At 31.9% G+C, this 23470-nt stretch overlaps 4 protein-coding genes across 4 annotated transcripts; 3 read left to right on the top strand and 1 right to left on the bottom strand.

The window, feature by feature from the left end:
• Positions 1-4834, top strand: HELRODRAFT_93198 (hypothetical protein). The gene is made up of 8 exons (XM_009010733.1): positions 1-52; positions 1769-2913; positions 2973-3292; positions 3368-3522; positions 3586-3655; positions 3738-3803; positions 3869-4044; positions 4668-4834. The coding sequence occupies exons 2-8, from the start codon at positions 2800-2802 to the stop codon at positions 4814-4816; spliced, it is 1050 nt and encodes a 349-aa protein (XP_009008981.1). The 5' UTR covers positions 1-52; positions 1769-2799; the 3' UTR covers positions 4817-4834.
• A 6124-nt stretch (positions 4835-10958) lies between these two features.
• HELRODRAFT_158738 (hypothetical protein) lies at positions 10959-11387 on the top strand (the record flags this gene model as incomplete). Its single annotated transcript, XM_009010732.1, has 1 exon — positions 10959-11387. One exon carries the CDS (start codon positions 10959-10961, stop codon positions 11385-11387), a length of 429 nt encoding a protein of 142 aa, XP_009008980.1.
• A 3405-nt stretch (positions 11388-14792) lies between these two features.
• HELRODRAFT_63014 (hypothetical protein) lies at positions 14793-18356 on the bottom strand (the record flags this gene model as incomplete). Its single annotated transcript, XM_009010731.1, has 4 exons — positions 14793-14909; positions 14972-15106; positions 16926-16997; positions 18189-18356. The coding sequence occupies 4 exons, from the start codon at positions 18354-18356 to the stop codon at positions 14793-14795; spliced, it is 492 nt and encodes a 163-aa protein (XP_009008979.1).
• A 2946-nt stretch (positions 18357-21302) lies between these two features.
• On the top strand, positions 21303-22426 carry HELRODRAFT_158736 (hypothetical protein; the record flags this gene model as incomplete). Its single annotated transcript, XM_009010730.1, has 2 exons — positions 21303-21921; positions 21981-22426. 2 exons carry the CDS (start codon positions 21303-21305, stop codon positions 22424-22426), a joined length of 1065 nt encoding a protein of 354 aa, XP_009008978.1.
• Between the last annotated feature and the right edge of the window lie 1044 nt (positions 22427-23470).

Genomic DNA, 23470 nt, shown 5'->3' with positions numbered 1-23470 from the left:
TTGAATGTTTTATGATTTTTAACTTTTTAAACGGTAACATCTTTACCAATTTGATTAATAGAAAGATTTGTGAAACGGTTATTTATCACCATTACGTTTTTTGGTTTTTTCCAATTTCTGTTTTTTTTTTTTTACATTTCTTTGTGCTTTTATATTTGATGTGTTTATTTTATTCTTTCGTTGTAGCTTTTACCTTTATGGGTTTGAATTCATTTTGAATATTTTAGGACGTTTTAAGACTTTGTGTAGAATGCCATAAAACTAAAATAATTGTTGGTCAGTGCTATAAGGCGTGCGAAATCGTACGGCGAATACACCGTTGAGATGCTATAAAAGGCGTGAGAAATTCGCACGGCGAATTGAGCGTGTTAATGCTATAAAGCGTGAGGCCGCATGGCGAATTAGACGTTTAGGTGCTATAAAAGGTGTGCGAATGGCAGGTGAATACGATGCTTGAAATTATAAATCTTGAGGCACCCGCACTTCAAATTTGACGTTGAGATGCTATAAGGCGTGCGAATCACGAACAGGCAAACTGTATTGCATATCTGGGTCAAGATCAACAATTTTGTCGCTTTCCAGAATACATTTTTTGTAAAAATTTTTAACTTTTTCTTTAGTGTCACGCTTCATTGGATGGTAGTTTTCTTTAAACAAACTTTCTATCACATCAATGGCTTTTTCAAAATTCACAAATCCATCTCCTAACTTTAATGACTCGGAACTCATTTTCTCAAATTAGAGTGATAAAATAACAAATTTAATTTTATTTAATTAAATTAGATGAAACAAAACAAAAATCAAGCGAATCTTCAAAAGCCTCGCTGCTCACAACTGAAGGAAAAAGGAAAATGAACTCTTGCCAAAGATAATAAATAATAGTATTACGACACGCAAATAAAAATTTATCTATTTATCTATTTTTTTATCCACAACATTCTGTAGTTTATATATAACAGAAGAATGATGCGCAATGATTAATTGTTTAAATTATCAAATTTGAAGCAAGCTTATATAAATATTTTCATAAAGGTTTCAAGCTCTAAGGCCTTTGAATTTTTTCAAAAAAAAGAAGATTTTTTTGGTCAAGTCTTTCATAAAATCATTGTCAACAAATAAAATTATTTTAGCACAAAATGGTTGATTGCAAAAATATTTTTATTTTATAAATTAAATTTGCTTTTTAAAAGTTGGAAGTACTCTATTTGTTTTTTCAAACTAACCAAAAGAACAACATCATTTCAAAATATAAAAGACATCTGAAACAAAACAAGTTTTTAAATACAAATATGTAAAATACAGCTAAACTTAATTTTAAATTCCGGATTTAACTTTAATTTATTACACTTAATTTTGAAAATTAAAATGATCTTTAATAAAAATATATCCACTAATGCTCAAAAGCGTTGGTAGCGAATATAAGTTTTTTGTCTAAAAGTATCGACAATACAAAGCTCAATACTCTACAAAAAATAGCCCTTCAGATACCAAAGTCAATACTGTAGGAAATAACCAGTTTTTGTTATTTAATGTTTTAGTTTTTGATTGATTACTATTGAGTATTTTGATTCTCCTGGTGATAATTTTAGGATTGTTTTTCATTTTATTGAAATTAATAATGCATTCATTGATAATTGTTATGAAAGTTATAGGGTCTAATTTGATATTTTGTGTCTATTTGAATTAGGAAACTTCTATTTTGACATTTTGAAACGTTTTTCATAATTTTGTGTTTTTCATTGGACTGAGGATGTTTTCTTTTTAACAGCCTCCTGAATAAACATGAATTCTGTCAATTCAGTGATTATAAACGACGATGACATAATTGTTGAGTCAAGTAGTTCGGGTCCAGGAACTCCAATGGCACCGAGCAATCCAGACACTCCTAGGTCGTTCATTGATTTGGACGGCAACAGCAACCGAAACACACCACCGCCTGCTCGGCCTCATTCTTCGTCATTAACACAAATTCAACAATCTTCACAGTACTTATCTGCAACTCAAAGTAAATATTCACAGTTGCTGGCGGTAATTGAAGATATGGGTAAAGATATTCGCCCAGCATATTCTGGCAGCAAAACGTCTGCAGAGAGATTAAAAAGAGGAATAATGCACGCAAGGATTCTTGTGAGGGAGTGTTTGATGGAATGTGATAGAATAGCCAGAACATGAGGAAATAAAAAAAAACATTTAAAATTTTTTTTCATTTAAACAGTTATTGTTTTAGCTTTAAAAATTGCCAGTTGCACACATAATAATAAATTTTTCGTCCTGGTTTTAAATTTTTCTAAAATTTATAAAACATCCGCTAATTTTTCAAAGTCATTGATGTTGAATTGAAAGTGTTTATTTTACTCTCATTAGTTTTTTCTTTGTTGAGTCACTCTACACCTTTTTGTCCCTTACACTGCTACAGATCAAAATTTTGTGTTGCAAAGCAGGAGTGTATTTGCATGATGTTTAATAAATGTTGGCTTTTTGGTTTATGCCATGCGACATCACATTTTTATGTATGTACAGAGTCACTGCGCCTATGCGACGTGAGATGGGACTGCCTTCAAGAGTGGAGTGGCGACCTCGGGGTTATCTCATGTTTACATCTTATTTTATATCTTTCGGGCTTTAATGCTTGTTCATTCATCCAAACAACTGAGCCCCTAAGATACAAAATAAGAATATAAAATATCTAGCTTGTCTATCAAATTAAATAATTTAATTCACATTAAATGAATCCCAATGTGCTGAACGTAATTTAAATATTTTCTCAGAGTAAATTGAAGTTGCCCTTGCACACTAGCTATGATTTCCTCTCAACCTTTGTTAGTATTGGATGTAGATTATCCCGCTGATAGCGCTGAATGGTGTCCCTTTGATAATTTCCATGACATTCTTCTGTGTGGAAACTATCAACTGGTAATTTGAAATATTTTTTAAATGTCTCAACAGTTCTTTATTCACTTTTTTACTTGCAGCAAGCAAATGAAGGTAGTAATGAAAGTGACACAAAAAGATTTGGTAGGGTGCTGTTGTTTGAAAAATCTAAAAGCTCATTTAGCTTGGAAATAAAAGATGAAAGAAATCTATGCGGAGTGTTGGACATAAAATGGAGTTATAAAAAGCTTCACAATAAATTAATATTCGGTGTGGTAGATGCCGATGGGATTTTATCACTTTGGGAATGTGTTAAAACTGGACAGGACGCCCAAATGTGCCCGGTGAAAACTTCTTTGTGCAACTTTGATGATCCTTGTCTTGCTCTTTCATTGGATTGGAATAATGCTATTGATTACAAGTAATTCGAATTTGCCACAACACTTTAAATATTTTAAAAATGCTTCATTGATTCGTCTTCTTTCCATTATATTAGCAATCCCGAAATAGTTGTTAGTTATTCTAATGGCTTTTTGGCTACGCACGTTTGCACTGAAACTGGGATGAATATCTTACATCAGTGGAAGGCTCATGATTACGAAGCTTGGATTTGTGCATTTAATTATTTCAACAGCAACATCATTTATTCAGGTAATGTAATAAATACTTCGCTTAGAAAAACCATATTTTTCATTTACTTTAAACTTAATTAAGGCGGAGATGATTGCAAATTAAAACTTTGGGATAAAAGATGTCTTAAGAAGGCCGTCGTCACGTCCAACCGGCTAGTTTTTAAAAAAATTTTGAAAAGCCTGTCAACAGAATCTTGCTGAAATTTAAAGTTTTCTGTCAACATTTTATTTTAGCCACTCAATGGGTGTCTGCAGCATACAGAGCAATTTTCACAAAGAAAATGTTTTGGCTACGGGAAGGTGTGCTTGAAATTTGTCATGTCTTGATATGATATTAGGCTAACTTTATTTTTATTATTGTTCAGTTATGATGAGCATGTGCTGCTATGGGACGGAAGAAACTTGAAATCTCCTTTAGATGATACACATGTCGGTGGAGGAGTGTGGAGAATGAAATGGGAACCTAGTCAAGGAAATTATTTGGCGACGGCTTCAATGCACAATGGTTGTCACGTCATCAATTATACTGACACATCTGCAGGTCATCAATTTGTTCTTTTTAGTACACAAATTTTTTCTCTCATCCATTAGTAATTTTACGAATCTCTGCGCTGTGTGTGTTGAAAATGGTGACTTCAATCAACCTTATTCTAAGCTGAACTCTTCGTAGACAGTTCTCGAATTTCAATGGCTCTCTAGAAAATTCTATAGAATTTTACGTAACTCTTGAGTGACTCATATCGTCATTGTTTTGTTATTCCGAATGAATCAACATTATCAGCATATTTTTACGGTTCTTATTTTGTTTTCACATTGGTTTCTAGTCAGACAGTTTTTTAAATGAGAAATGTTGTCAGCTTCGTAAGCAATATGAATTATTCACTTTTCATCTTTGTTGACCATTTAACGAGATATTCTTTTATTTTAATGTACAAAATACTTTATGGATTGTTTTCATTTCGACTAAAACAGACTTAAAAGATGCTTAACCTTTACTTGTGCTGTTGACAAATAATGTTTTTTAATTATCTCAGCCGTGGTCACTCACTTAATCTGTGTTGACACTGTTGCTTATCGATAAACGTTTGATTTAGTTTTTAGTATGTGCCAGATGGTAATTTCCTTATTTTAATATTCAACTTTTATTAACTTTTATTCTTATAGCTGATCGACCCGTCTGTAAATATAACAACCACCAGTCTTTAGTTTATGGGATAGATTGGTACAAAGGAGCTTCATACAACACAAAAACTTTGGCTTCTTGTTCATTTTACGACCGTTCATTGCAGTTATGGGATTTTAAAATTAAATAAATTGTTTTGTAATATTGTTAACGCTTTATTATATAAATGTTCGTTCATTATGTTACAACTTTCAAGATTAATCGGTTAACATAACGGTATTTTATACTGGCATTGCCTTGAAGTATTCTACCCGTCACAGAACCAAGAGCAGTAACCACATCACACATTGTAATTGATGTGTGTAGATCCCGAATAGTTTAGTTTCGCTGATCGACGTGACAATAGTAATCATACTCTTCTTGCTCTTCACTTTTCCTCTGCTTTTAATACTGCTGATCATTCTTTTAATACTACTGATCTTGGTTTTCTTCTGTTTTTTTTTCTGTTTTTAATCATTCTATTTCTAATTCTTCTACTCTTATTTTTGGAATACCTCTGGGTTCTATCCTTGGCCCTCTTCTATTTATGCTCTATACTTCTGAGCTACCTCGTATTAATAATGATTTTTCTTTATGCTAATGATTTTTATATTTATATTTCTTTTCCTCCATCTAATCTCAACAGTGTTCTTTATAATCTATCTCTATGTCTTCAATTATCGCTTGGTCTGACTCTGTGTCTTAAAATTAATCCTTCTAAATTTGAATTAATTTGTTTTAATAAATCTAAACACTCTGTTACTATTTCTCCTATTATCTTACCTGATTCTAAAACTCTTAATGTTTCTCACAAGTTTCGTAGTCTAGGCTTTATCTTTGATTCTAACATGCCTCTTTCTTCTCAGGTTAATGGTGTTGCTAGAAGTTCTTACTTTCATCTACGTAGAATAAAAAACTTTTGCCTTTTCTTGACGATCCTACTCTTCCCCTTCTTGTTACTTCTTCAGTCTTGATTTAATCTAGGTTGATTATTGTACTATGGTCTTCCTGATTCTACACTCTATCCTTTAAGTAAAGCTTTTAACTCTTCTGCTCCTCTAGTTGCTCCTGCTCCTTTCTTTTCTCATGTATTTCTATAATTCTATATCTTGTTTTCTTGCACTGGCTACCTATAAAATATAAAATAATTTTTAAAATTTGCACATTTATGTATAAATCTGAATTATTTCTCAAGTACTTATCAGATGTATTAATTGAACCTAAACACCTCGGTTTGCCATCATCTTTTTCTCACTTCTTATCTCGTGTTAAACACTCTTGCTAAATCTGAATTTGTTTTCTTGGCCCTTTTTTCTGGAACACTCTACCTCCTTCTCTGACCACTTTTCTGACTACTTCTCCATCACTTAAGAAGTTCAGAGCGGATTTCAAGACCCATCTGTTTGCGAAATTCATTGAGGAGCGCTGTTGAACATCGCGGAAATAGCGCTTTATAAACTAATTTATTTATTTATTTATTGATTGATAAAATAGTATTTTTTAAGTTAAACGGTCCGGTGAATGCAGTAATGTGAATGCATTCCCCTATCTAGCCATAAACATAAATACTTGTGTAGCTTCTAATATAAAATAAACTTGAAAAATAAAACATTTCAACATGAAGGTTTCATTAAATTACGTTTATTTTTGATATAAAACAACTGCTATTCGTTTACTTATCTATCCAAAATGTACGATATTTGCAAAAATAAACATTTTTGACAAAAATATTTTCTGGTGGCTTCTGACCAAGATTCAAGATTTATTGCTCTGCCTGTTAGTAGAAACGTCTTTCAAACTTGCGACGTTTTTTTCAGTCGGCACGACAACCGTCGAACCACGGATGAAATGTAAAATTTAGTGCGAATTTCTGTTATTTTTGTTTTTTTTTATGATTTGTTTGTTATTCTATGAAACAAACCAGTAATAAAGTACGGGTAGACTGTTTATTTTCAAAGTAATAAGGTGCCGCGAAGCAACAACCTCAGTAAGTTTTTGCTTCGCAAGTTTACAGCCTGGTCAGGGTCTTGAAATTACTCAAATCTATAATAACATATAAAAAATTCCTTATCCTTGCATGTGCCTAGTGGCGGATCTATTTTTACCTAGCAATAATTGATTGCATTTTTTGAAATGAGCCGGCCGTATACGTATATTTTATTCCAAAACGCGTCATCTAAATTGAAATATATTTGAAATACAACTGGATAAATTTATTACGCGGGATGTTAACCTAATATTTTTTATTTTGTAACTTTGTCAAGGAAGGCCTATTTAACAATATACAACACTTTCTTATGGGTTGAAGTAGAGATATGCAAAGAACCTCAATTTTTCAACTTTTAATTATTTTCGGTAATGTCGATTACATTATTTTAAATTTTTACCAAATAAAAGTAATTACCACATTGAATAACAATTTTAAAAAAATTAAAAGTTTAACATTTTAAATTAAAGCAATATTCCGAAATTAATAAATGTACGATCGTAACTTTTGACTCGAACGATACAAAATCACCCTCCATATCCCCTCCGATAATAAGCTCCTTGTTCGAATCCTTAAAAAATGTGCAAAGGCCGTTATATTTGTTCTAGTTATTGCTTTTTGAAGACCTTGATTACACTTTTTTACTAGCTTTCCATAATTTTTTATCGTAAATTTGTTTTCAAAATGCTGCTTAAAGCTGGACTTACGTTAATTAATTTCACCATCCGTGCATTTTTCATCTGATGACTCTGTCCAGGTTATAATAATGTAAGTTTTTATCCTTTGCTCTGTTTTCCATTCGTTTATTTATTATGCCATGTATGGATTTATATATCTGTTGTTTGCTAACATTTTAAATTTAAACTTTAAACTTTTAAAATCCTAAGAATTTGTTAAATGGAGGTGTTTTCTGTTTTTAAGTTTTAATTTTTATAAATTTTATATCTATTTCGACAAAAGCATATAAGACGTCTGACTACACAGGCAATTATTTTCGTGAGATAAGCATGGAAGTGAGTGTATAAATTTTTTCAAAATGAACATAGATTAATTTTAATTCATTAATAATAATGAAAATTAAAATGTTAAATGCCTTAATGCCATGGTTAATCTGTAATAGTTATTTACGCATAGTAGGCAGGAAAGTATACTAACTTCAATGAATTAAGCGCAGTACCCTTTTACGTATTTTTAACATTTATGTGCATGAAAATATGCTTTGATGAACTATTTTAACGTTGGTAGGCATGAAATTAAACTTTTTTTTGCATAACAGTTGGGGGTAAAGATTATTATACTTGATAACTATATATTAACAATCATCAATTTAGCATTTAGTTACAAAAAGTCATAATTTTTAAATGCTTAAATATTTAAATGACAAAGGTATTTGCTTTTACCAACTTTAACGGTTTAAGTTGGTAAAAGCAAATACCTTTGTAAACCCTCTATATTTATAACCCTCAAATAACCCTCTAAACCTTCATATTTCAGATTTCATTAATCTAAAATTTTTAAAGTTCATATTTTCATTATTAATCTAGGTTCACCATTCACACTTTATTTATACTCTCATTTTTATACTTATCTCACAAAAATAATTGCATGCGTTGATAGACTTGTATATTTTCGCCTCTATTTCTTTTAGCATTTACTTAATTATTAGTATTATTATATTATTAATTATTTAATTTATAACAAAAATATAAACATGTAATGATGAAAAAAAATTTTCATGTAGATTTAGTTATAATTTTGTATTTTAGTAAAATTTACCTGCCAGTTTGGGTTACACAATTTTATGCCTAATCCTAAAAAAACATGTGTTCAATCAATCATCGTTTAGCGTCCAGAGATCCGGTTCCCTGAGATAGGACATTTTTTTTGTCATCAATTTTTTGTGCCAAATTAGACCATCAGTTGTATTCATTTTATTTAAATTTAAAGCTTTCATGTCTTGCTCGATTGTTTCTGACCAGGACTCTTTTGGATGGCCTTTGGGACATGTGACAGGTACTTCAACATCTGCAAGAGAAATTATAACACTGTTTTCATTTTGTTTGATATGACCAAACCACCGCAGACGGTGTTGCCGGCATTCATTCTTTATATCATCTAATAACTAACACCGGAAGTATCACAGAATTATAAAGCCTTAATCGTAGTGGTAGTGGGATGTCACACCGCATCAATATAGAGGCAAGGAAATGCCATTTCTTCCAGCCTGCACGTATGCAGGCTCGAACGGCAGCTTCAGCTGTTCCAGTACATTCCAGAACATCCTCTAGATATTGAAACGATGTGACTTTCTCTACCTCAATGACTTCAAAAACATTGCTATTTCAAATTTGTTGTTGTGGATTGATGCGAGCAGGACAAACAAAATTGGGCATTTGAGATAAATTACCAATTATTTTTGAACAACGTTTGTGACAACACTGGTTACACTGCTGACACTTGATTGAATGGTTACCTACAACAGCTTTACAAACTGAACAGGGCCATCGTCCAGTAGCAGTGGATTGAATGGGTTCACCAGTGTTCATTGGTTTAGTTTTACTGATGTTGACTTTGACTCCATGATCGGCGAGTCTGGTGTTCCAATCTTCAAACATCTGTGCTGCATTCTGCTCAGACGTAGCTGTTAAAACGATATCGTCAGCATATATTAGATTCCAAATGTCACCAGTGTGTATCGGTTTTGTGATTTCTTCCATTACAGTTATAAATAACAGTGGACTGAGAATCGAGCCTTGGTGAACTCCAACGCCGATGTCAAATGCATCTGTGTTTCCAATCGTTGTGCTGACGAGAGTCTTAGTATTCGTATACATTTCCATCACAAGTCAAACAAGATATTCTGGAATGAGTTGTCAACGTGGACTCCACCTGATTGCTTCACGGGGAACCTCGATCAAATGCTTTTTCAAGGTCTACAAAAATGTGTGATAGTTGTTGATGCTTTGCGAGGTACTTCTTTTGCAGTTTCCAAAGGATGTGAATTGCATCAATTGTTGATTTCCCCGCTAGGAAACCAAATTGATAATTTCCGATTTTGATGCACGACGTTAATCTTCTCTCAATGATTTTCTCGACAATTTTCAGGGAGTGTTCTAACAGATGTATACCCCGATATGATGAACAGTTCATTGGATAACCTTTGCCTTTGTATAGCAGAACTGTCATGCTATAGTTCCATTCAGCCGGCATTGAGCAATTTCTCCAGACTTCATGGCAAAGTTGTAGTAACGTTTGAATACCTGCAGTACCAGATGCTTCGATAATGTCATTTGTGAGTCCATAGGGCCCTACTGCCTTTCTATCCTTTATAGCTTTAAGAGCTTCTGTAAGCTCCTCTACAATGATGTCTGGGATCAGACCTTCGATGGGTGGAGCGTCAAAGTTGACATTGATGGGACTTTTTCATTTAACAGAGGGTTGAAGTATTCTTTCCAATGTAGCTTGATCTCATCTTGTTCAAGAACCATCTCATTTTTGTCGTTTTTGATACATGAGGCACCAACTGTCTTCTTTCGTACGTTTTGCTTGTTTTGCCATACGATTACAGAGATTTCATTTGTTCACCTTTGCTTTTAGTGAGCCACTCTTTGCACTGATCTGTACGAGCCACTGCAGCTTGACGTCTCGCATAGTTGTTCTTGCAAAATAATGTGTTAAATAAAATAAGTTATTTCTTAAAATTTAACAGGATTTTATTCAAAACAAGGTTTTTAGCTTTAGTTGTAAGAATTGCACTCCTTAAGTCTAATTCTGGTTTATCTGACTTTTTATAAAACTACAGTAGTACCTCATTATATAAAAGAATACATTGTCCATTTCTGGATTATCTGACTTTTAATAAAACTACTGTAGTACCCCATTATATAAAAGAATACATTGTCCATCACTAATGATGTCTGGATATAGTGAATTGATAGTATAGCAAACCAACCCTTTCAGCTATCTACACTTTGTTTTTCTTCATTTTGTGCCCATTTGTTATTAAATCCCATAATGTATGGCAAACCTATAAATATTTATTTTGTGCAGTGTGCATGAAGCATTCTTATGCTTCATCTGAAATTTTAAATTACAGCTTTTTGCATGTTTTAATAATTACATTTAATCATTTGTTTATCTGGGTGCCTCTGACGCTATGCATATGGCGCTCATAAATGACATTATTATTATTATTATTAATGATGATAATTGAATTTTTTTGAGACTTTTGACCAAGTGTTTTTTTATTTCATAGAATTGAAAACTGATTGGCTTTGGACACACTTAATGAATTAATCAAAATAAAATGACAACTCCAAATGGCAACATCAAAACAGAAGAACAAAAGAATGGCTCTAAACCAAAAAAGCAGCACAAAAATATTTTCTATAAATTTTTTCTCAAAAAGAAGTCTCAAAAAGTAACAAACAGTTGTAAAGAGACAAAGGAGTCACCATCTTGTAATTTTTGTGAGTCTTTAACATGTGTAACACAATCTAAAAACAAAAATTATAATATTGACACCAATATTGAAGTAAGCATTGGTGATGAATCGAGTGATTTGCAACAATCGACAAATACTTTGAAAAAGGCTAACAATTTATTTTTTGAGTCTTCATCTTGCCACAACTTAGATTCAACTGAACAATCTACTTTACCTCTCCGAGACGATTCTTTCCAGCATGAAGGCAATATAAGCTTCAAAATAGCTTCACCAGTTGAGCCTATCAAGTAGAGTTTTCTAATTTATTTCAAAGTAGCACTTTATTTATTCAGTCATATTTGCGTTCTAATTGACGTTTTGAGATCATCGTTTACTTTATGCAGTTTACATAATCTAATTGCGCCATTCACTAGAATTTTCTGCAAACGGTTTGTAAACGTTTTGCAAATTGTAAACGGTTAATTATTTTTAGACACACACAGTTTGAAAAACGTCCATGCTACATGTGCAACTCATGCATAAGCACAGCCAGTGGTGGTTTTGTAAAAATAGAAGCTACAGTGTTTAGACAACTCCTTGAAGACTTAAATCATCTAAAATCACAATTGACGAATCTCCAGTTCTTAATACAAAGCTCAAGCTTGGTATCCTTATTTTTTATTAATCATTAAATAAAATCTTGAACAATGTTTAATTTGTAGATGTAATATTTTGAATGTGAGTGTTTTAGAAATAATTAATTGTAGATTAATTGTCAATGCAGGACGCTACTATTTCTGTCTCAACAGACACAACAAAAAGATGACGTTTGATTTAGCCAAGTTTATTTTTTCAAAACGTTCAATACGGCGCCATATAGTATTCCAATAAATCAAATATGCATATTTCATAAAGAACTTTCAGTTTTAACTGTACATTATCTATTTGAGATTTTGCTGCATTACTTGTTGATTGTTATGCTCCTAAAATTAATTTTTTTGTGTTTAATTAATTTTTCTGCTTAATTTACTATGACTGGTAGGTATCACAAAAATTTGTACATCACATTTTATTTTGATTTTCAAACAATTTACTTTCGATGTGCTAGTCCAAATGTAGAAACGCTAACATAGTTTAAGCATTGTATTTTAACAGTTTTTGAATTAACATTATCACAAATCAATTTATTCCAGCCTTGCATATCTTACGTTTACTAATGATGTCAATTGTTTCGTTTGTAAATTGTTATTTGATCTCTTACATGGTGCATATTAGTTAAGACTTACTCCTTATTCTGTTCTCATATTTACAACACTTTTAGACATTATAATTGAGTTTTTATTTTAAATTAATTATAATTATTGTGTATCAGACAATTTTTATAGTGAAAGTGTATGATCACTCAATAATATACACCGGATTGTCGTTTTGAAATTAGGTTGTACGTTGATGTTATATATATATATATATATATATATATATATATATATATATATATATAACTTATATCTTATATATTTTAAAGGCTGACTCGTACCTCACCGCGTGGTGTAGGGGTAAAACATCTGCGGCGCATGAAAATAAAATAGACATCGCCAGATGGAAGAACTAATAATCCAATAGATTGTTTTGATAAGAAATGAACAGTTAGCATTTGTCGAAAAAGGACGGATTTGTGTATCGGTAGGAAACGATTCTGATTAGGATTACAACCTGGTGGTTTCAGAAATCAAAGTTAAACTGAGAAGTGAGTTAAATCAAGACCAATAGTGAATAATTCTGAATTAAAAAACCGCTTGGATTAAAATTTAAAACAGATTTGAAGTCTCGCGAGATAAGGGTGACGAAAAGACGGACATAAATAGAATGGAATAATTTCAATGAAACTACAAACTTGTCAGCTGAAGAGATTGGTTTCAGTGTTGAAAAGAAGTGGGTTCCAGAAAGGACTGAACAAATAGCTAAAGATCTAACATAAACGACAGATATTTTTAACACGACAATAAAAGAAAAATAGAAAAAAAGCCATAAGGGTGTCATTGGAAAAAATGCAGAGAGCACATAAAACAGAATTAAATAAAGCGGAAAAAAGGCGATAGCAAAACCCTTTTCGCATTCGTTGAGAAATTCAGTGGAAGCGTATATGCAGATAAACAATTGATAATGATGGAACAAAGTAAAATGGAGTAAATCTTCAGAGCCAAAAAACATTTTGATACCCGAATGAATCGAGGTGAGTTGGCAGCTGTAGAAGATATTTAATAAGATCAATATTTTTTTGGTTTTTGAAAAGTAAGCATAGAATCGAAGAAATATCTGACGGAGAAGAAATATCTGAAGGGAAAAAAAGCAGTTAATCAAATACAAAGGAACAAGCACCAGGGACAACAGTAGAATTGCTGAAGAATACAGGAGCATGCACAATAAGATGACTGCAGATTTTTTCAAAAATCTGTATCAAAGAGGTTCTACCAACGATTGAGAACATCTATTATCATACCTAGTGAATCTAAGGGGACCGGGCCCCCCGTTGTGATAGTTATTTTTGTTGGAAGTTAGTAAAAGTGGTGGTTTTAACGGATAGAATTTTTGAAGGAAAAATTGACATTACCAGAAAAGTTGGCCCCTTCGTCGCAATGTTATTGAAAATTCCCCGCCCCGGTCAAATATTTTTGAAAATCTTGGCCCCCTCCCGTCAAAAATGATTAGATCCGCCATTGGTTATATCCGCTGGAAAAGTCAAAATGCAGTTTTGAAAATTGCGCTAAATAATTATTGCTTTGATTCTATAATTCTATGTAACATATATATAAATACATAAATATTTAATTCTTAAAATCAATTAACTTTGCAACGCCTATTGTAAAATATATTGATTGTAAAACTGTTGTGCAAAGGAGAGTAGTGAGGCTGGAGTTATTAGATTATGGACTACCTCCGCTTGCTTTCATTTTTAAGACCTTTCATTGATGACAACGGCAGAAATAATAATAGTGACAATAACAGTAACAATAGGCTTTTCATATTGCTCACCATCAATATGGGACAGTTTGCCACTCACCGTCCGTCAACAATCATCAAAAGAAATGTTCAAGCGATTGAAGCGGCATCTGTTCGAACAGGCCTTTGGTGGCCGTGCTGACATTTGTTTATCCGGGCGTTTATGACGTTATGCATATGGCGCTGTATAAATGACATTATTATTTATTATTATCAATAGCAACAACGATTTCAATGCAATTTTCACCAACATTCATAATTTAGATAGGACGTTGCCAAATTTTAAATTGCATCAATATTGTTGTGAAGATGACTATATTCAGCTAAAAAATAATAATGATTATTCTAAAGATAATTTTGATAATGCCAAACGAAACAAAGCAAAGACAGTCGGACCTCCGTACAACGAACTTGACGGCTCTAGAAAAAAAATTCGCTATATAGAAATTTTCTTTTAAAGAATTTTTACGGGTAAAAATCCTATATTGCTTAAAAGGTGTTTACACGCTATATGTTTTATGAAAAACAACCTCATTGCTTTGAGCATTATTTAGAAATAAATTTGAGATATCAGTTTGTTATGAATCTATTTCCATAAAGTGCAATAATAATCATAAAAAACAGAAAGAACAACAAGAAAAACAAAAAGATAATAAAATTTATATATATTGAAAGCTTTGTATACCAATGTGACCTAGTTATAAAAATCTGGCCGTGTTATTCAATTTCAACGCTTGCGCCAACAGCTGTTAGTGATGCCTTCAACTTTTCCGCTTCGTCTTTTGAAATATCTGACTTTATTATACTTGGTACTGATTCAACAAATTTTTTGGCCTGCAAACGTACGATAGTTATCAAAAAATCTAACAGCAAACTTATTATGACACACTACTGACTTGAACAAGATTCATCCCAGATACAAGGTTTTTTACTTCTTTGATAAGAGCAACTTTTTTATCATCTTGAAATTTTAGAATTCGAACTGTGAATGACGTCTTCTCTTGTTTTACTTCCGCTACTTCCTCTTCTTCCTTTATTTGTCGGTGAATATCCATATAATATAATATAATATAATATAATATAATATAATATAATATAGTAACAATGAGTGCAGACAATCTCTATATGCCTTTATCTACAAAAATAACAGACTGACGCAAGATAGTGAAATATCTAAGATTATATAATAATGAATATTTATGGAAAAACAGCACTACAAAAAATGGAAAAAAGTGTAAGAAAAAAAACGCTAATAATAAAATGATCTGATACATGATTAACTGAAAGGAATAATCCCTAATCATCCAGCTTATTTTTGAATTAAATTCATTTATAATGTGCACATTCACCATATCACAACATTGTGGATGATTGTACATGTTAACAAACTTTTTAATGTTACTTCTATAACTGAATAACTTCAACTTTAAATTATATCACAATGTTCAAACAATAAAAAAAGCACAAAAATTTATTTCTCTTTTTAATTTTAAAGTACTAAAATCTTTAATTCTATGAAATCTCAACCTAGGAAGTCTGTTGATATAATCTATATCTTTGCATTCATATATAATTTTTTTAAATTTTATTTTGGTTACCTTTCTTGAAATCAATCAAATCCACATCTTATCTTGAAATCTAGATACTTGTTAAATGATTGTTAAGTACCATCAATTTTTATTTTAGATTATTTACATACAATACGGTGAGCACAAGATGTTTGGGTCAAACATCTTGAAACTTCGAACAACCGCGAAACTTGGTGGCAGAACGAGACGGTGCAAAATGCTATTGCCAGTAAGAAAGCAGTTTTCAAACAATGGCAGAAGATGAAGACTGATGAAGATCAAAGATTAAAGAACACAGCAGCGAAATGTCAGATTGCGGTAGCTCGTGCAAATCAATCCAAGGTATAGGTGAACAAATTCGATCACTCTACCGAATAGCAAATCAGGCCAAAAGACTGAAAAATTATATAGTTGGTGTCACATACATAAAGAATAATAAAGGCACTATAATAACCTTGCAGAATGAAGAGAAGGATCACTGGAAGGATTACTTCGATCAGCTATTGAATGAAACAAACCCTATTGGGATGGACTATGATGCACTTCCGGTGGAAGGACCTATTCAGGGCATCACAGCTGATGAGCTTACGGATGCATTGAAGGCAATGAAGGTGGGTAAAGCGGCTAGTCCGTCTGGACTTACAAATGATATCATCAAGGCATCTGGTGGGGCAGACTTCAGAGCCCTCTTACACATATGTCGGGAGATGTGGAGTAAATCGATACTACAAGTGAAATGGAACAGTAGCACAACTGGGCCAATATATAAAGGAAAGGAGACCCACTGAAATGCTCCTCCTATCAGGGTATATGTCTTCTGGAACATCCCCTGAAAATTATTGAAAAAGTCATTGAGAGAAGACTGTTGTCGTGAGTTTCAATAGGTGGTTAATCAGTATGGCTTTATGGCAGGGAGATCCACCATTGATGCTATCTATATTATTTGTCAACTACAGGAAAAATACTTGGCAAAACAAAAGCGACTGTTCCATGTCTTTGTGGACTTGAAAAAATGCAGACGCAATGAATAGATTGGCTTGGAGACAGAAGCTGATCAATGGAATAAAAAAGTCCGACCCATAACTGATGGAGACTATAAACGAGGATTGAATTCAGTGAGCACAAAAAATCAACAGCACGAAGGCCGCATTCACTAACGGATTGTTTATGTTAATTAACATTGTTGACCAAGCTCGAATTGACAACCAAAAGCAAATCCTACATGGATTCCAGTTGGTGCATCAAGATATGAAAAATTTCTAATTGAAAAGTGAATACAAACTTGGACTTTTGGTGAAGCAGCGATGGCTGTGCCCATCTGCATTACTGGAGTTTCTGTTATTTTCAATCTTTTCTGAAAATTTTTATTTGGTTATCACTTAAAAAAATTAAACTTTTTTTGCATTTAAAATAATAACATAATCGTTAGAGTGTCTTAAAATAATTTAGGTTTTTCCACCTATAAATGTATAAAATAAAGCCATAAATTTAACGTTTAATAACATTTTAAATAAAACTTCATCATTGGGTGGGGCGATGATGTAACGGTTGAAGTGCCTGGCTGCTACTGAAGTGACTGGATGACTGGGTTCAAATGTAAAAAAATTTCACCTATCACATGCAGTCTGTGATGCGCCAATGCCAGGGTGTCAAAGTCGAACTTCCAACTGTGACTCACTGATTGAAAATTTTCGGTTCTTACTCTAACTCCAAGTTCCAACTCACATTTTTTAACATTTGCTTTAGTTTTACTCAAAGACCAGTACTGAACAAAACATAATTAAAAAACATTTAAAATCACTCAGTGTAATTCTTTCTCTTAGTAAAATTAATCTTTATTTATGATTTGATTGTATTGTATGCCAAATTTGTGCAGAGCTTCTTGTGCATTTTCTTTAGAGGCACACTCTTCATTTTTTTCACTGTTGGTGGTTGAATAGACGATTTTTCAGACGTTTCTTGAAGTTACTTTAACTTACGATGTTGAATTTTTTAGTTCAACGAGTAAAGCATCCCAAGAGTTTATTAAATTTGAGATTATTAAATTTAATATCAGCCTACAGTTGCTGACAACATCAGGTGCTTTTCCAGACTTTTTAAACTTTATCTCACAACAGTTGTTTTTTTAAGGTTCTGGCATGGCTGACATGTGTAGAAATTTGTTGATGACAAAAGAAAGGTAAAAGCAAGACCAGTTGCTCCATCCCAAGAAACATTGGAGTTGAATCAAGATTGTATGATCTGCCATTTGATGACTGGATTAATTGCCATTTGATGGCTGGATTAATTGCACTGCCAGTTTAACAAATTTAATGCATCTTATTATTAATATTCAATTTTTTTAGCCATATATTTAAGACTGTATCAACTATACTGTTGATATTAACAACCCTTGTGGACACTCATAGCATATTAGTGGCACAAAAGTTGGAAGCAGTTTAAAAGTGGTTCTGTCAGAGTGGCAAAATCAATAATACAATTTAAACAAGTTAAATGTAAAAACATTTATCAATCAAGTTGAATATGTTAAATCTTTGAAACTAACCTTTAACAAATCATTCAAATCTGATATTTCAAGTAATGTTAGTCGACTTATATCATCTACAATTTTATGAATTTTTTCAGGATATATTTTTTCTTCTCCCTCTAGTGAGGGAGCTGGTAAAGTTACAGTAGACGTGCTCAACTGACATCTTGCCACCAAACAATTCATTCTTTTTGTGCATCCCAGGTGATTTCTTTGATATTTAAAAATAAATCATGTAACTTTATTGAGGGAAATCAAACAAAGCAACCCTCAAATTGTTCTCATTTCTAATGTTAAAATATTAGATACTTACTATCTACATGCATCTCAATATGTTCTTGAATGAAGCACACAAAATGATGATTCGTAAAATTTAATATATCTACACTACATGCAGGAAAACAATCATTTCTACCACAAAAACTTCAAAACACAACTTTTTTGGCTTGAAGAAATGAGTCTAGAAGGTACTAAAATTGACAAATTGCTCATGCATACAATGTTGTGTGTCTTTGATTTACTAGGCATAGATACAATAAGCCATGATGAATTTAAAGTGAAAATAAAAGTTAAGTAAAAAAGGAGATGGGCAATACAGAGGTTAGTTGATACTGGTACATAACCTGAAAATGCAGCATTGATGCATTACTATTTTTACTAAACATAAAAAACCAATACTATATTATACTATAATAGTAAGTTACTGATTTATCTGTGTTTACTGATGCATGGGTAATTAACCAAACCTACGTCTCAGTATTCACTGATATTTGGTTTTTACTGATGCATTGGTATTCCTAAATATTGATATATTGATGAATACCATTGTGTCATACAGGAGAGCGCATGAGTATCTGTATTTACTGACACTTAAAAATGATATTTTTAAATACTTAGACTGAATTTTCTGTTTTACAGATCAGAATCAATGGAAAAAATTGAAATTTTGTTTCACAAATTTTTTAATAAACATGTATTAAGTCTTGCTAATTCTATCCTGTTGACGTTGACCAAACAACAGTATGCCAAAAAGCTGAAATGTTATCATTGAAGCATCCTAAATTTGAGCAGGAATATCTTATAACTTCATTTTATTCACTGACCCGAGTAATAGATATTGAATGAAACATCATTGTAAAACTGTGTTTTTGTAAAACATTGTGTTTATGTGTGATGTTTTCAAGTATTATGAATGCTCATCCATAATTTGAAATTACTTCTGCCACAAAATTCACTGGTCCACGTTGACTGCAAAGAGTATCCATGTATCATTTATCCATTTGTTAACTTTTAATTATAATAATAAATAATAAATAATAAATAATAATTTAAATAATAATTTATACTTTCACTTAATACTTATCACACAAATATTAATTGCATAGTAGCCAGAAACGTATACTTATACCAACCCTGACCCCAACCTCTAATAATTTATACTTTCACTTAATACTTATCACACAAATATTAATTGCATAGTAGCCAGAAACGTATACTTATACCAATCCTGACCCCAACCTCCAATAAAAAGATACCTTCAAGCCTACCGGGCATGCATAGAAATGTATAGCTTTATAGATAGATACCTAAATATATGCTTAAAAACAGTGAATAAAGTTAGAGTGTCATGCCAACTTTTTATAAAGTATTATTTCATGGTTACAATGCTTAAAAGCAGCTTTATGCTTACAAATGTCAATGGTGCATAAAAGTATGGTTTCATGCTTACCAATTTTAAAAAAAAAGTACATAAAGTATAGTTTTATTACTACTAATGTTAAAAAAGTAGCAGGTTTATTTTCATGGCTATCACAATGTTATAGAAAGATATATAAAACTAAAAGTATAGCTTATGCCATGCATGCCTACCATACATAAAGTATACTTTCCTGTCTACAGTGCATAAAATAAACATTTAAGATTTACATTTTAAAAGTATAAAATAAATTATCAAAAAAAAATCTCACCAGAATATAGTATTTGAGCATTGAAATTTGTGTTAATAATTTTATTTTTATTGTAAGCATAAATATTTCCTATGTTTATATGAACTCTCATCCATTAATTTTAATTATCAAATATAAATTTCATGGTAGACAAAAAAAGACAGAAAAGTATACTTTTGCCAAAACTTTAGTTAGTTAGCTAATGAAATTCAGGGCTGAAAATTCTTAGCACACCTAAGTAATAATCTATCAATTGTTATTCAACGAGCACCACTACACTACAGCTTTTCAGTTTAGTGTTTAACAGTTTAAATTTAATTTGCATTAGTATTGAAAAAAAACTTAATTATCACTCAATAAACAAATACCTTGATGAACGGACCAAATACAATGACAATGATGACAAAACTTTGTAAGAATTCATGATAAATAATGGAGGTTCCTTGTAGTTTTACAACAAACGTTTTCCTACCAATCGAGGTTCTAGAGTTCTTTTAAAAACCCTTCCCACTTTCTAAATTGTTGACTCTGTATAAAAAAATGAAACCGGTCACACTTCTCCTCCAAGATGCAATGAACTGATAACATAGAATGTAAATCACGCAAACGATTTAAATGTGCGTCGAAATCATAGTCAGAATTGTTCTATTGGTTTTAATGGATTTAAATCACATTCTTGGAATACCAAATAAGACTTCTATATAATTTATGTACTTGGTTACACTTATCCACATTAGGTACTAGAAGAATTAGAGGTGGTTTGATTGAATTGTTTACTATTAATGATGACACGCAAAGTCGCCTCTTAGCATGTTCTAAATTTAGATAAGAATCAGAGGTCACAACGAAAAATTATTGAGCCAAGTTTTTAAAGCAAATTTACAAAAATGTTGAGTACGACCAGCAAGGTACGACACGAACCACCTGTGAACGACTCCCGATAGTCCAAATGTTTGCTTCAGTTTTTTGAGAAGTATTGCATGATCGACGCAATCGAACGCCGAGCTCATGTCCAAGAGTCATATATGTTGGTAATAGACCATAATTTTTACAATATTCTATAAATTCTACCGAATGTTTGGCGTTAATATGTATATATATATCTGTGTGTGTAGTTATATAATTATATATATATATATATATATATATATATATATATATATATATATAATAATTTCCGGTTAAGATGGCGTCGAGGTTACTCGTTAATCATGAATTGTTATATTTTTTAGAAAACAATTGGAACTTGACTGAAAAAGATTGTTTTATTAACAATACTTCGGAATTTTACAGTCACGAAGATATAACCTCTGGAATAAAATTGCTAAAATACGAAATTAGCGCGCTAAAAATTGAGAAAGTTGATAAACAACAAACTCGTGGCAATTCTAAAAGTGAGAAACTGTTAGAATGCATTTCTATAATAAAATTCTTGAAAGAAAATAATTACTGGGAAAAGTGTTCTGTTTTTGTTAGTGTTAATATGAATAAAATTCCCAAAGTTGAAAATTTTTTGACAATTAATTTTGAAAAAGTTAAACAAGAAATAATGGAGTCGTTGCGTACACAACAAGTCATGTTGAATAGAACTATTGAAGCTGTCGAGACAAACAAACTTGAAATAAGTTCGTTAAAACACAAGTTATGTTTAAATGCTGAAAATAATGTAAACATTGAAGTTAAAAAACGACAAGAAAAAACAAACAACGTGCAAACAAGTCAAACTTGCTGGTCCGAAGTAACCAAGAGTCCTACTGAGAGCACGGAGCTGCCATTCACCCTGGTAAAACACGGCAAAAAAAACGGTCAATGAACAGTAATTTAGAAGTAAAAAACACTGTTGACGACGTCACCCTCAGCCTAGCAAACAACAAAGTCAGTCAGGCGACAAAAAGGACAGCTACAAAAATTATTGGAAAAAAAGTACTCGAAAATTGCAAGCTGAAAGCTAATAAAGATCCCACAAAAAAACCCGTTTTTTGCATCAGTAATGTACAACGATGTCGCAGAAGTGATGTTATGGAATATCTAAGCGCAAATGGGATTAACGTGATCACATGCTATCCAGTCATAAAGAAAACTGAGGAAAAAATCTCAGCAAAAACCAACAGTAACAACAGCAGTGATGAACAGAATGAACTCAAAAACAGAGATGAAGAAGAATCAACCGTTTTTAGAGTTTGCATCGACAGAGAAGATGTAAAAAAGATAAAAGACCCCGAAATAATGCCTCAGCACGTCATCGTACGAGAGTGGCGATTTGACAAAAAAACTGAACAGACGGTACAACAAAAAATTAGTGATGGATGAATTATCAGATAATGAAAATAGTGTTGAGAACAGCGATGAGGAAGACATTTCGGATGACATAAAAAATATATGCAGGAGTAAAGTAATCAACAAAAAATGTTATGATGATAATAAATCAGTAAACGATGATTATAACTTAACGTACAAGGATGAAGTTGATAAATGTTTAATATTTAACATAATGCATGCAAATATTAGAAGTTTAGTTAACAAATCAGAAGATCTAACTGATTTATTGAACAGTTTTTCTTTTAAATTTAATTTAGTTGGGATAACTGAAAGCTGGCTGCATGATGTTAGCAAGAATCTCATCAATATCAGTGGATATGACTACGTTGGTAGAAATCGTACTGGTCGACACGGACACAAAATTCACACAACAAAAATAAAAATATGGTGATAATAGTATCTTATCGCCCTCCGTCACAAGACCCAAAAATCTACTTGAACCAGTTGGAAAAAATCCTTCATGCAGTAAATAATGAAAATAAATATATTTGTTTAATGGGAGATTTCAACATTGATATCTCAAATTTAAATAAAGATGTGAACAAAACAAACTTGCTCCATCTTATGACTTGTTATAATCTTGCACCATTAATCACTACACCAACCAGCAGTAGCATCAATAAAAGGTCGGTCATTGATAACATCTTCGTAAATTTTTCTCAATTTGTGAAGCTAAGTGGAAGTTTGACATGCGATTTATCAGATCACCTACCAATATTAGCCTCATTTAGCATCAAGATGAAAAGAAACATCAGTTGTTCTCAGCCTGAAATGAAATTCTCATATTCAACTACCCGTTTAAAAAACTTGAATTGCTGTTTGCTAAACTATGACTGGAATGAAGTGCTTGATTGCAATGATGTTGATGCAGCATTTGAAAAGTTTACAGGATTTTTTCAGTCTTTTTAATTCCTGCTTAATATCTTTAGAAAAAAAGAAAAGAATGTTATCAAAACAAAAACCATGGATTACAAAAGATATTAAAAAGCTAATAAAAAATAAAAATAGGTTGTTCAAAGTCTATTTAAAGATCCA

This window comes from Helobdella robusta, assembly GCF_000326865.2.
Source record: "Helobdella robusta unplaced genomic scaffold HELROscaffold_1, whole genome shotgun sequence".
Lineage (NCBI taxonomy): Eukaryota > Metazoa > Annelida > Clitellata > Rhynchobdellida > Glossiphoniidae > Helobdella > Helobdella robusta.
The sequence above is the reverse complement of the archived record's forward strand: the minus strand, read 5'-3'. Positions and strand labels throughout refer to the sequence as shown.